Source organism: Anomaloglossus baeobatrachus, chromosome 10, assembly GCF_048569485.1.
Source record: "Anomaloglossus baeobatrachus isolate aAnoBae1 chromosome 10, aAnoBae1.hap1, whole genome shotgun sequence".
Classification (NCBI taxonomy): Eukaryota; Metazoa; Chordata; class Amphibia; order Anura; family Aromobatidae; genus Anomaloglossus; species Anomaloglossus baeobatrachus.
Window position 1 is genome coordinate 37,963,916 of NC_134362.1, and position 13,729 is coordinate 37,977,644.

General features: G+C 53.0%; 1 protein-coding gene across 3 annotated transcripts in view; it reads right to left on the reverse strand.

The window, feature by feature from the left end:
- Positions 1–6,638: 6,638 nt before the first annotated feature.
- The window catches only part of LOC142254822 (splicing factor 1-like), a 67,423-nt gene continuing 60,332 nt past the window's right edge, over positions 6,639–13,729 (reverse strand). For all 3 annotated transcript variants that reach the window (XM_075326143.1, XM_075326145.1, XM_075326144.1), the window contains one exon: positions 6,639–7,644. In XM_075326143.1, coding sequence (XP_075182258.1) covers positions 7,319–7,644 — 326 coding nt within the window. In that variant the 3' untranslated portion in view covers positions 6,639–7,318. The remainder of the gene's footprint in view (positions 7,645–13,729) is intronic.

The following is a 13,729-nucleotide window of genomic DNA, read 5'->3' on the forward strand; positions in this document are numbered from 1 at the left end:
GCCAAGACATTCATTTTAATGATTAAACACAAGATTTGAGCATGCGCAGTGAAAACACAAGGATTCCGCTGCTCAAAAAACGTTGCATGCTGCGTTCCTGCCGCCCGACGGTCAGTCGTTCCGCGACTGATCAGTCGGGTGGTGGATGCAACGCAGCGTCATCAGTCACAATACGCTGCTCATACAAGTCTATGGGAAACAACGGAATCCGCCAAACTAATTGCGACTGATCATAAAAACCGGTAATGTGAACATAGCCTTACTGATCGATTTCAGCTGGTCATGACTTTCCATGGCTTTTTGCACCTCTCTCTCCATGTGTTCAATTTTTCTTCTTTAATTTCTCATTATTACACATCAAAAAATGTATGGACATTTATGGTTGATTTGTTTTTGCCATATGGATTGGATGTGTTGCTAACATCTGGTGAGAAATTCACGTCACCAGTGCCTTTAGAAATAAATTTACTAAGAAAATTGATGACGTGTTCAATACTTATATCATCTACTGTATGTTGAAAAAAAAGAAGGGAATTTTGTTTACTTACCGTAAATTCCTTTTCTTCTAGCTCCAATTGGGAGACCCAGACCATTGGGGTGTATAGGCTATGCCTCCGGAGGCCGCACAAAGTATTACACTAAAAGTGTAAAGCCCCTCCCCTTCTGCCTATACACCTCCCGTGCTCCCACAGGCTCCTCAGTTTTGGTGCAAAAGCAAGAAGGAGGAAAAAATTATAAACTGGTTTTAAGTAAATTCAATCCGAAGGAATATCGGAGAACTGAAACCATTCAACATGAACAACATGTGTACACAAAAAAACAGGGGCGGGTGCTGGGTCTCCCAATTGGAGCTAGAAGAAAAGGAATTTACGGTAAGTAAACAAAATTCCCTTCTTTGTCGCTCCATTGGGAGACCCAGACCATTGGGACGTCCAAAAGCAGTCCCTGGGTGGGTAAAATAATACCTCGTAATAGAGCCGTAAAACGGCCCCTTCCTACAGGTGGGCAACCGCCGCCTGAAGGACTCGTCTACCTAGGCTGGCATCCGCCGAAGCATAGGTATGCACCTGATAGTGTTTCGTGAAAGTGTGCAGGCTCGACCAGGTAGCCGCCTGACACACCTGCTGAGCCGTAGTCTGGTGCCTCAAAGCCCAGGACGCACCCACGGCTCTGGTAGAATGGGCCTTCAGCCCTGAGGGAACCGGAAGCCCAGCAGAACGGTAAGCTTCGAGAATTGGTTCCTTGATCCACCGAGCCAGGGTTGATTTGGAAGCCTGTGACCCTTTACGCTGGCCAGCGACAAGGACAAAAAGTGCATCCGAGCGGCGCAAGGGCGCCGTACGAGAAATGTAGAATCTGAGTGCTCTCACCAGATCTAACAAGTGCAAATCCTTTTCACATTGGTGAACTGGATGAGGACAAAAAGAAGGTAAGGGGATATCCTGATTGAGATGAAAGGGGGATACCACCTTAGGGAGGAATTCCGGAACCGGACGTAGAACCACCTTGTCCTGGTGAAACACCAGGAAAGGGGCTTTGCATGACAGCGCTGCTAGCTCAGACACTCTCCGAAGAGAAGTGACTGCAACTAGGAAAACCACTTTCTGCGAAAGGCGTGAGAGAGAAATATCTCTCATTGGCTCGAATGGAGGTTTCTGAAGAACCCTCAACACCCTGTTCAGATCCCAGGGTTCTAAAGGCCGCTTATAAGGAGGAACGATGTGACAAACCCCCTGCAGGAACGTGCATACCTGTGGAAGCCTGGCAAGGCGCTTCTGGAAAAACACAGAGAGCGCTGAGACTTGTCCCTTAAGGGAGCCGAGCGACAAACCCTTTCCCAGTCCAGATTGAAAGAAGGACAGAAAAGTGGGCAAGCAAAAGGCCAGGGAGAAAAACCCTGAGCAGAGCACCACGACGGGAAAATTTTCCACGTCCTGTGGTAGATCTTGGCGGACGTTGGTTTCCTAGCCTGTCTCATAGTGGCAATGACGTCTTGAGATAACCCTGAAGACGCTAAGATCCAGGACTCAATGGCCACACAGTCAGGTTGAGGGCCGCAGAATTCAGATGGAAAAACGGCCCTTGGGATAGCAAGTCTGGTCGGTCTGGTAGTGCCCACGGTTGGCCGACCGTGAGATGCCACAGATCCGGGTACCACGACCTCCTCGGCCAGTCTGGAGCGACGAGGATGACGCGGCAGCAGTCGGCCCTGATCTTGCGTAACACTCTGGGCAACAGTGCCAGCGGAGGAAACACATAAGGGAGCTGAAACTGCGACCAATCCTGAACTAAGGCGTCTGCCGCCAGAGCTCTGGGATCTTGAGACCGTGCCATGAACATCGGTACCTTGTTGTTGTGCCGGGACGCCATGAGGTCGACGTCCGGCATGCCCCAGCGGCAACAGATCTCCTGAAACACGTCCGGGTGAAGGGACCATTCCCCTGCGTCCATGCCCTGGCGACTGAGATAATCTGCTTCCCAGTTTTCCACGCCTGGGATGTGAACTGCAGAGATGGTGGAGGCCGTTGCTTCCACCCACAGCAAAATCCGCCGGACTTCCTGGAAGGCTTGCCGACTGCGTGTGCCGCCTTGGTGGTTGATGTATGCCACCGCTGTGGAATTGTCCGACTGAATTCGGATCTGCTTGCCTTCCAGCCACTGCTGGAACGCTTTCAGGGCAAGGTACACTGCCCGTATTTCCAGAACATTGATCTGAAGCGATGACTCTTGTTGGGTCCACGTACCCTGAGCCCTGTGGTGGAGAAAAACCGCTCCCCACCCTGACAGACTCGCGTCCGTCGTGACCACCTCCCAGGATGGGGGTAGGAAGGATTTCCCCTTTGATAATGAAGTGGGAAGAAGCCACCACCGAAGGGAAGCTTTGGTCGCTTGAGAGAGGGAGACAGTCCTGTCGAGGGACGTCGGCTTCCTGACCCATTTGCGTAGGATGTCCCATTGAAGAGGACGCAGGTGAAACTGCGCGAAAGGGACTGCCTCCATTGCTGCCACCATCTTCCCCAGGAAGTGCATGAGGCGCCTCAAGGGGTGTGACTGGCCTTGAAGGAGAGATTGTACCCCTTTCTGTAGTGACTGCTGCTTGATCAGCGGAAGCTCCACTATCGCTGAGAGGGTATGAAACTCCATGCCAAGATATGTCAGCGATTGGGCCGGTGTCAGATTTGACTTCGGAAAATTGATGATCCACCCGAAACTCTGGAGAGTCTCCAGGGTAGCTTCGAGGCTGCGTTGGCATGCCTCTTGAGAGGGTGCCTTGATCAGCAGATCGTTCAAGTACGGGATCACCGAGTGACCCTGAGAGTGTAGGACCGCTACTACCGTAGCCATAACCTTGGTAAAAACCCGTGGGGCTGTTGCCAGACCGAACGGCAGTGCCACGAACTGCAGGTGTTCGTTTCCTATGGCGAAGCGCAGGAAGCGCTGGTGCTCCGGAGCAATCGGTACAAGGAGATAAGCATCTTTGATATCGATCGATGCAAGGAAATCTCCTTGGGACATAGAGGCGATGACGGAGCGGAGGGATTCCATCCGGAACCGCCTGGTTTTTACGTGTTTGTTGAGCAGTTTCAGGTCCAGGACAGGGCGGAAAGACCCGTCCTTCTTTGGGACCACAAACAAATTGGAGTAAAAACCGTGGCCCTGTTGCTGAAGAGGAACAGGGATCACCACTCCTTCTGCCTTCAGAGTGCGCAGCGCCTGCAGAAGAGCCTCTGCTCGCTCGGGAGGCGGGGATGACCTGAAGAATCGAGTCGGGGGACGAGAGGTGAACTCTATCTTGTAACCGTGAGACAGAATGTCTCTCACCCAGCGGTCTTTTATTCGTGGCAGCCAGGTGTCGCAAAAGCGGGAGAGCCTGCCACCGACCGAGGATGCTGGATGAGGAGGTCGAAAGTCATGAGGAAGCCTCTTTGTTAGCTGCCCCTCCGGTGGTCTTTTTAGGACGTGACTTAGACCGCCATGCATCAGAGTTCCTTTGCTCTTTCTGAGGCCTTTTGGACGAGGAGAATTGGGACCTGCCCGCGCCCCTAAAAGACCGAAACCTCGACTGCCCTCTCCTCCGTTGGGGTATGTTCGGTTTGGTCTGAGGTAAGGATGTATCCTTTCCCTTGGATTGTTTGATGATTTCATCCAAACGCTCGCCAAACAATCTATCGCCAGAAATTGGCAAACTGGTTAAGCGCTTTTTTGGAAGCAGAATCTGCCTTCCATTCCCGTAGCCACAAGGCCCTGCGGAGTACCACCGAATTGGCGGCTGCCACCGGCGTACGGCTCGCAGAGTCCAGGACAGCATTAATAGCGTAAGACGCAAATGCCGAGGTCTGAGTGGTAATGGACGCCACTTGTGGCGCGGACGTGCATGTGGCTGCTTCAATTTGCGCTTGACCTGCTGAGATAGCTTGTAGCGCCCATACGGCTGCGAATGCTGGGGCAAAAGAAGCGCCGATCGCTTCATAGATGGATTTCAACCAGAGCTCCATCTGCCTGTCAGTGGCATCCTTGAGTGAAGCCCCATCTTCCACCGCAAGTATGGATCTAGCCGCCAGTCTGGAGATTGAAGGATCCACTTTGGGACACTGAGTCCAACCTTTAACCACGTCAGGTGGAAAGGGATAACGTGTATCCTTAAGGCGCTTAAAAAAACGCTTATCTGGACAAGCATGGTGATTCTGGACTGCCTCTCTGAAATCAGAGTGGTCCAGAAACATACTCGGTGTACGCTTGGGGAACCTGAACCGGAATTTCTCCTGCTGAGAAGCCGACTCCTCTGCTGGAGGGACTGAGGGAGAAATATCCAGCATTTGATTGATGGATGCAATAAGATCGTTCACTATGGCGTCCCCGTCTGGAGTATTAAGATTGAGAGCGCCCTCAGGATCAGAATCCTGATCAGCTACCTCCGCTTCATCAACTCGAGATTCCCCTCGCTGAGACCCTGAACAATATGATGATGTCGAGGGAAAATCTAAGCGAGCTCGCTTAGTCGGTCTGGGGCTGGGGTCTGTGTCAGAACCCTCAGCCTGGGATCTATGAGATACCCCTGGAGGACATTGTTGGTCCAACTGAGGGGGGCCAGGGAACAAAGATTCAACAGAGTCCCTGTGCTGAGATACCGGCCTGTACTGCAAGGCTTCTAGTATCTTAGCCATAGTCTCAGAGAGTTTTGCAAACTCTGTCCCCTTCACCTGGACATTGTCAGCAGGTGGCTCCCCCTGGGCCCCTCTTAGCAGAGGCTCTGGCTGAGTAAGTGTCACAGGGCCCGAGCACTGTATACAATGAGGGTCAGTGGAACCTGCCGGTAGCGGGGTCGTACATGCGGCGCAGGCAGCATAATAAGCCTGTGTTTTGGCACCCCTGCTTTGTTGGCGCCATGTTATTATCTTCCCTGAGCAACACAATAGGGTATATAGCCAGAAATCAACTGTGCACCATACAGTGTAAAGTATATACCATAAACATATACAGTATAGTTACACTACTGCACAATGGGGCTAGCACCACAGGTGCTGCTTACCACCCGCTTCAAGCGGTTGTGAGGCCACCCAAGTCCCTGCCTGGGTCTCCCAGACTTTGTCCCCCTCTGCTGCGTCCGAGGAGCTGACAGTAATGGCTGCCGGCGTCCTGAGGAGAGGAGGGAGTCGTGGGCGTGGCCGAGAAAGTGCGGGAACTGGAGCCGCACTGTGCACAGTGAGAGGGGTGGAGTATGCAAAGCATGCTCCAGCCCTCAGTGCTGCTCGTTCTGTGCAGCTTCCCGCCCTTCCCCTGCCTGTCAGGGCTGAGGGCGGGAGGAAAAGGAAACTAGGCCGCAAAAAGCCGGGGACTCGAGTAATCAGCGCGGCCGCCGTATATGCGCGGCCAGCGCGGAAGTCCCCGGCGCACTACAAGTCCCAGCCACGCCGCAGTGCTTCCACGGCAGCGGCGGTCAGCGCGGCAGTCCCTATACATAAAACACACTCAGCAACGCTGAGTGTGTAATGGCACATTTTAACCCGGTCAGCGCCGCGGTCCCCGGTGCACTAGCACACCCAGCAAAGCTGTAGTGTTGCTGCGCGCGGTCCCCACAGGGATACAGAGTACCTCCAAGTAGCAGGGCCATGTCCCTGAACGGTACCCGGCTCCCATCCAGCAGTGTCCTCAGGAGCTGTGGATGGAGCACGGTCTCCTGTGCCTGGAGACCGATAGGATCCCACTTCACCCAGAGCCCTGAGGGGGATGGGGAAGGAAAACAGCATGTGGGCTCCAGCCTCCATACCCGCAATGGATACCTCAACCTTAACAACACCGCCGACAAGAGTGGGGTGAGAAGGGAGCATGCTGGGGGCCCTATATGGGCCCACTTTTCTTCCATCCGACATAGTCAGCAGCTGCTGCTGACCAATCTGTGGAGCTGTGCGTGCATGTCTGCCTCCTTCGCACAAAGCAAAAAACTGAGGAGCCCGTGGGAGCACGGGAGGTGTATAGGCAGAAGGGGAGGGGCTTTACACTTTTAGTGTAATACTTTGTGCGGCCTCCGGAGGCATAGCCTATACACCCCAATGGTCTGGGTCTCCCAATGGAGCGACAAAGAAAAAAAAATTCTTATTAATGCTTAAGATTTTTAGAAAAAAAAAAACTTTCAGGACTTTCTTAAAAAAAAAAGTCTTTAATACAAGATAAGCTTTATACAGTCAGACAAAAAAAAAAAGAAGCAAGCATAAGGGTGCAAAGTTTCATACACTATCTATATGCTACAAACTCTGCCTTTCAGGAACACGCAGAACTCTGCATCCACTTGTAAATTACATCAGTATCAGGGAAGGAGGACAGACGGACTCTAGGTGCTCCGACACCACGGACACGAGTGGACAATTTTCGTTCCAGTTATGTCATCACTAGAGCAGTAACCAAATGTGTCTAGAGAACGGAGTTTGAGACCACATTAAAGCACTTTAGGCAGTGGGTAACTTAAGGTTAGTGACGTTTTCACAGGGTGGGATCAACTAGAAAAGCAGTCGGGATTTCTATCTAAGCTTACAATATTTGTGCTGTTCACGTCTGCGCACTTTTCACATTTACCGTCTGAAATCAGAATGTAACATTTATCTGAATTATGCTGTAAAGATATTAATGCGAAGTAGAAAACCTCTGATGTTTCCTTTAATCTACTACAAATAATGACCTGACAAGACATTATTAAATTAAAAAAGTGATGTATGCCAACCCTCGACTGCTTTCCTTCAAAGGAGACATTTGTCCACTGCGACGAGTTCTGATCTGTGAGGCAAAGTGCCCGGTAACTTATCAATTGTGTAAAAACGTAGATTTAATTTTGGGGAGGGGGAGGTGGAGGGGCAGGAGGCATAGAAAATGGGGGGATCCCAGGGACACCCATTCCCATCATGGTCACATAGTTGGAGTGATCTATGGGGGGAGGGGGAGGTGGTGGTGGAGCATACAGAAGGTTAGAGGTTCCAGGAGGAGGCGGTGGTGGGGGCGGCGGAGCACTTGGAGGCAGAGGTGGTTGGACACCGGGAGGGGGAGGGACAAGGGAGGCACTCGACTGGATGGCGTTATTAGATGAAGCAGAGGCACCGCCTTGTTGCTGCTGCCAGGGAGGAAGGGAAGCCGAACCAGTTGCGTTTTGAGAACCTGAAGAAAAAAAAAAAAAATAGAAACTTAATAAAAATGGATAAAGTAGGTACAAGTAGAATAATAAAATATTATAAAGGATATAACTATAAGTTACCCCTTAACCCCCGGGCGATTTTCCAATTTTTTTGCTCCCCTTCTTCCGAGAGCCGTAAGGCTGCTTTCACACCTCCGGTTTTAGCAGAGCCGGCCTATTCGGCGACAATACCGCATCCTTTGCACAAGTTTTTGACATGCGGCCCGTCCGTTTTTTGCCGCTTGCGGCAGGCTACTGAGCATGCGCAGTGGAAAAAACCGCATGCGGTGGCCAGATGCGGTGTTTGCCGCAGGCCGCCGCATGAAGAGTGCATAGGCATGCATTGCAAATCCCGCCGTATCGGCCGGATGCGTCGCGATGCGGGTTTTTTTTGCCGGCCAAAAAAAAATAGAATTTTGTTTACTTACCGTAAATTCTTTTTCTTATAGTTCCGTATTGGGAGACCCAGACCATGGGTGTATAGCTTCTGCCTCCGGAGGACACACAAAGTACTACACTCAAAAGTGTAGCTCCTCCCTCTGAGCTTATACACCCCCTGGAGAACCAGATCTAGCCAGTTTAGTGCAAAAGCTGAAGGAGAATAGCCACCCACAAGTAAAAACAGAGCAAGAACCGGAACAACCGGAGACTGTCAACAACAACAGCCGGTGATAACACGCGGAACAAGAAGTGCCAACAGGCAACAGGGAGGGTGCTGGGACTCCCAATACGGAACTATAAGAAAAAGAATTTACGGTAAGTAAACAAAATTCTCTTTTTCTTTATCGTTCCTATGGGAGACCCAGACCATGGGACGTCTCAAAGCAGTCCATGGGTGGGAATAAACAAAAAAACTAAGTAGGCGGAGCCTAACTTCACAAATGGGCGACAGCCGCCTGAAGGATGCGTCTGCCCAAGCTCGCATCTGCCGAAGCATGAGCATGCACTTGGTAGTGCTTTGAAAAGGTATGCAGGCTAGTCCAAGTGGCAGCTTGACAGACCTGCTGAGCCGTAGCCTGGTGCCTGAAAGCCCAAGAGTCACCGACAGCTCTGGTCGAGTGTGCCTTGATCCCCGGCGGGGGAGGCACCTGAGAACACTGGTAGGCATCCGAAATGGCCGACCTAATCCAACGGGCTAAGGTCGGCTTAGAAGCAGGGAGGCCCTTACGCCGACCTGTGGTTAGCACAAAAAGAGAGGTGCACCGCCTAAGAGCAGCGGTGCGAGACACATAGATCCGGAGAGCACACACCAGATCCAAAGTATGCAACGCTTTTTCAAAGCGATGAACAGGAGCCGGACAAAAGGAAGGTAGGGTAATGTCCTGGTTAAGGTGGAAAGGAGAGACCACCTTAGGAAGAAAGTCCGGAGTCAGACGGAGAACCACCTTATCTTGATGAAAAACCAAAAAAGGTGACTCTGAAGAGAGTGCAGCCAAATCAGAGACTCTGAGGTAAGTTATGGCCACTAGAAAGACCACTTTCTGTGAAAGACGAAACAAAGAAACCTCCCTAAGAGGCTCAAAAGGGGGGTTTCTGCAAAACCGTGAGAACCAAATTGAGGTCCCAGGGATCCAAGGGCCGCCGATAAGGCGGAATGATGTGAGACGCGCCTTGCAAGAAGGTGCGGATCTGAGCCAGCCGGGCGATACGCCGCTGGAACAGCACTGACAGAGCCGAGACTTGTCCCTTGAGAGAGTTGAGGGACAGTCCCAGCTGCAGACCGGACTGTAGAAAGGACAGAAGGGTCGGCAAGGAAAAAGGCCAAGGAGGATGGCCGGAAGAGCGACACCAGGACAGGAAAATCTTCCAAGTCCTGTGATAGATCTTGGCAGAGGAAGACTTACGGGCCCGAGTCATAGTGGAGATGACTTCAGGAGGAATACCAGAAGCAGTCAAGATCCAGGACTCAAGAGCCACGCCGTCAATCTGAGAGCCGCAGAATTCTGGCGGAAAAACGGACCTTGTGAGAGAAGGTCTGGACGGTCTGGAAGATGCCACGGCACCTCTACGGACAGATGGAGCAGGTCTGGGTACCAAGCTCGCCTGGGCCAGTCCGGAGCAATGAGAATGACTCGACGGCCCTCCAGTCTGATCTTGCGCAGAACTCTGGGCAAGAGCGCTAGAGGGGGAAACACGTAGGACAGACGAAACTGGGACCAGTCTTGAACCAGAGCGTCCGCGGCGAATGCCTGAGGATCGTGGGAGCGAGCCACGTAAACCGGAACCTTGTTGTTGTGACGGGATGCCATTAGGTCCACGTCCGGAGTGCCCCACTTGCGGCAGATTGACTGAAACACTGCCGGATGCAGGGACCACTCGCCGCCGTCCACGGTTTGACGGCTGAGATAATCTGCCTCCCAGTTTTCCACGCCTGGAATGTGGACTGCGGATATGGTGGACTTGGAGTCCTCCGCCCATTGAAGGATGCGTTGTACCTCCAACATTGCCAGGCGGCTGCGTGTCCCGCCTTGGTGATTGATGTATGCAACCGCTGTCGCGTTGTCTGACTGGACTCTGATGTGCTTGCCCGCTAATAAGTGGTGAAAAGCTAGGAGAGCCAGAAGCACGGCTCTGGTTTCCAGCACATTGATCGAGAGGGCTGACTCGGATGGAGTCCAGGTGCCCTGCGCTCGGTCGTGGAGACATACCGCTCCCCAGCCGGATAGACTGGCATCCGTGGTGAGGATCACCCAGGACGGGACCAGGAAGGAGCGCCCCTGAGACAGAGAGAGGGGCCGAAGCCACCACTGAAGAGAGCTCCTGGTCTGTGGCGACAGAGCCACTAACCTGTGCAAGGAGGAAGGCCGCTTGTCCCAACAGCGGAGAATGTCCAGCTGCAGAGGACGCAGATGGAACTGGACAAAGGGAACAGCCTCCATTGACGCCACCATCTGACCCAGCACCTGCATCAGGTGCCTGATGGAATAATGGCTGGGCCTCAGCAGAGAGCGCACCGCCAGTTGGAGGGACTGTTTGATTAAGGGCAACTTCACAAGAGCCGGCAGAGTCTCGAACTGCATCCCTAAGTACGTGAGCCTCTGGGTTGGAGTCAGAGTGGATTTTGGCAGATTGACAAGCCACCCGAATTGGGCTAGAGTGGCGAGAGTGAGCGAGACACTCCGCTGACAGTCTGCGCTGGATGAAGCCTTGACAAGAAGGTCGTCCAGGTAAGGAATCACTGCCAACCCCTGGAGGTGCAGAACCGCAACCACTGCTGCCATGACCTTGGTGAATACCCGAGGGGCCGTGGCTAACCCGAAGGGGAGAGCCATGAATTGGAAATGTTCGTCTCCGATTGCAAAACGCAGCCAACGCTGGTGAGAAACTGCAATTGGCACATGCAGATGGGCATCTCTGATGTCGATGGATGCCAGGAAATCCCCTTGGGTCATTGAGGCAATGACTGACCGCAGAGACTCCATGCGAAAATGCCGCACTTGAACATGCTTGTTGAGAAGCTTGAGATCCAGGATGGGCCGGAAGGAACCGTCCTTTTTGGGGACTAGTAAGAGATTTGAGTAGAAACCTCTGAACCGTTCCCGGGCGGGAACTGGTACAATTACTCCGTTGGCCTGCAAGGATGCCACGGCCTGTGAGAAGGCGGCGGCCTTGGAGCAGGGGGGAGTTGACAGAAAAAATCTGTTTAGCGGGCTGGAAGAGAATTCTATCCTGTAGCCGTGGGAGATGATATCCCGCACCCACTGATCGGAGACGTGTTGAAACCACGCGTTGCCAAAGTGGGAGAGCCTGCCACCGACTAAGGACGTTGCTGGCGCGGACAGATAGTCAAGAGGAGGCTGCCTTAGTGGCAGCCGCTCCTGCGGTCTTCTGTGGACGCGCTTTTGTGCGCCAGTTGGATTTTTGGTCCTTCGCTGATTTAGCGGACGAGGCCGAGGGCTTAGAGGACGACCAGTTAGAGGAACGAAAGGAACGAAACCTCGACTGATTCCTACCCTGGACAGGTTTCCTGGTTTTGGTTTGTGGCATGGAAGTACTCTTCCCGCCAGTAGCTTCTTTAATAATTTCATCCAGCTGTTCACCGAACAGCCGGGGGAGTCCAGCAAGGTACTTCTTTGAAGAAGCATCTGCCTTCCACTCTCGAAGCCACGAGATCCTGCGGATAGCGAGGGAATTAGCCGAAGCCACCGCAGTGCGGTGAGAAGCCTCCAGCATGGCAGACATGGCATAGGATGAGAAAGCTGAAGCCTGAGCAGTTAAGGTAACCATCTCAGGCATAGATTCCTTAGTGAGGGAATGCATCTCCTCCAGAGAAGCAGAGATGGCTTTGAGAGCCCACACTGCTGCAAAAGTTGGGGAGAACGAGGCCCCTGCCGCCTCATATACAGATTTGGCCAGAAGGTCAACCTGGCGGTCAGTTGAATCCTTAAGCGAGGTGCCATCAGCCACTGATACAACGGTCCGGGCTGAGAGTCTAGACACCGGGGGGTCTACCTTTGGTGAATGAGCCCACTCCTTGACCACCTCAGGTGGAAAGGGAAAACGGTCATCAGAACCACGCTTTGGGAAGAGTTTGTCAGGGCAGGCCCTGGGCTTGGTCACAGCGGCCTGAAAACTGGAGTGGTTAAAGAACACACTCTTTGTCCTCTTAGGCGAGGTAAACTGGTGCTTTTCTACCAGAGAGGGTTGTTCCTCTGATACTGGCTGATTGAGATCCAGTACAGAATTAATGGACGCAATCAAATCACTAACATCGAGTCACTTTCGGACAGACCAATGGGGCACATGGAGGCAGTCTCCAAGCCCCCAGTAAAGGCATCCTCCTCGTCCTGCGAGTCAGCTTCTGAGACCGAGCCGCTGGACGAGGAAGGAGAGGGAGCCCTGCGTCTCTTTTTTGAAGGATGGGGTCTGGGACCAGATGATGAATCCTCTGAGCTCCGGTCCTGAGAGAGACCTAGCAGCAGAGGCACCCTGTGAAGGGGGCTGATGCATGCTCAGCAAAGTCCTGGACAGATGTCCCATGGAGTCAGCAAAAGACTGGGAGATAGACCTGGTTAAGGTTTCTACCCAAGCCGGCGGGTCAGCCACAGGAGCCGGAGCAGCCTGAGAGACCCCTGGGGGGGCGATTCCAGGCTGAGGCATCGTCAAATTAGAGCAGGGATCACAATGTGGATAGGTGCTCGGTTCCGGCAGTAGGAGCTTACATGCAGTGCATACTGAAAACAGCTTTGGAGCCTTGCTCCTCGTGTGTGACATGCTGCTGGAGTGAGGGCTCTGCCAGAATGACCCCCAGAGAGTATATACAGAGGTCCACAACCAGAGGTTGTGGCTTACCAGACCGCTGGAGCGGTGTTGTGTGCCCTCTAGATCCCGAAGCCCGGACCCCCAAGCACCTCAGCAGGGATGCTGCAGACCAGAGCTGATCGCAGGGAAAACGCTGAGAAAATGGCTGCCGGAGCGAAGAGAGGGGGCGGGACTCATCTCTGAGAGCGGGATCTGGAGGGCCATAGAGACTTATAGGGGAGGAGACATGTACTCAATGAGGAGTGTCTCTCCCCTATGCAGAACGGCTGCTGGGTGGAGCCGCGCTGTCCCTCTGCATGAATGACATGCGAGGGCAGTGAAACCGAAACTAGGCCTCCGGCGAAGCCGGGGTCTAAATTTGAGCGGTGCGGCCGGCGCGCAGGCACCATTGGCGCGGTTCTCCGGCGACAGCCACAGAACCCGCCGGAAATGTCACAAAATACACTCAGCACACTCTCCCACAACAATAAAGTGCAGGGACCCCCAAATATAAACGTCTCAGGTACTTCGCTTGCTGAGACGGAGGGTTCCAAATCCCTGGGGATGAGTGCTCCGGTCCAGCAGGATCCTGAAGGGCTGCGGATGGAGACCGGTCTCCTGCCAAGCATGGAGAACCGTGCTGGCTCCCACTTCAAGCCAGAGCCCAGGAGGGATGGTGAAGGAGCACGGCATGTAAGGTTCCAGCCTTGCAATCAACCTTAACAGCACCGCCAACACAGTGGGGTGAGAAGGGACATGCCGGGAGTCCAGCTTGGACCCGCTTTTCATTAAACTCTTTCAAAAAATCAGATGAGAATGCATGTGTGG